Source organism: Opisthorchis viverrini, assembly GCF_000715545.1.
Source record: "Opisthorchis viverrini unplaced genomic scaffold opera_v5_307, whole genome shotgun sequence".
NCBI lineage: Eukaryota > Metazoa > Platyhelminthes > Trematoda > Opisthorchiida > Opisthorchiidae > Opisthorchis > Opisthorchis viverrini.
The window spans coordinates 208763-209217 of record NW_008751958.1 but is presented as its reverse complement, the minus strand read 5'-3'; the positions used below and the strand labels follow the sequence as shown (position 1 = coordinate 209217).

General features: G+C 46.4%; 1 protein-coding gene across 1 annotated transcript in view; it reads left to right on the top strand.

Annotated features, from left to right (window-relative positions):
* Window positions 1–351: 351 nt before the first annotated feature.
* The window catches only part of T265_09731 (hypothetical protein), a gene marked incomplete at both ends in the record, with an annotated part of 4516 nt that continues 4412 nt past the window's right edge, over window positions 352–455 (top strand). Inside the window, one exon of the mRNA XM_009175896.1 lies at window positions 352–435. Coding sequence (XP_009174160.1) covers window positions 352–435 — 84 coding nt within the window. The remainder of the gene's footprint in view (window positions 436–455) is intronic.

The window sequence follows — 455 nt, the reverse complement described above, 5'->3', positions numbered from 1 at the left end:
TCTCATTTCAAGTTATCGTTAATGCACCCAAAATTCGTTCCTATTCCGCGTGAAGGCTCTTCGAGAAAAACGTTATCTGGGATAGTACGTCAGACGGTTTCAGCGACCGGCTTTTCTCTGTCCGATAAACGAATGGTTCACAATGGCTTTGGTCGAATATCTGATGGCGGAAGTTTCCAGATACGCCGCATTTGAGTGTCTCGGGGGATAACCTAGCCTGAGCGTTACAACGCTGTTTGCCGGCGGTTTCATCAATCCATGTTATCGGTACTATGGCACTAGAAGGCCATCCACCACTTTGGTCCCTGGAGAACCTTTCGGTTACTCATCATCATCGTCATCAACGACAGCATGACATCAGTGCTCAACACCAATGCTTCACTGCCATACAACCATGACTTATTTGAAAGCCTTATTGTGAAGAAAAGAATAAAGGTGGATGGGCGAGGGACTTA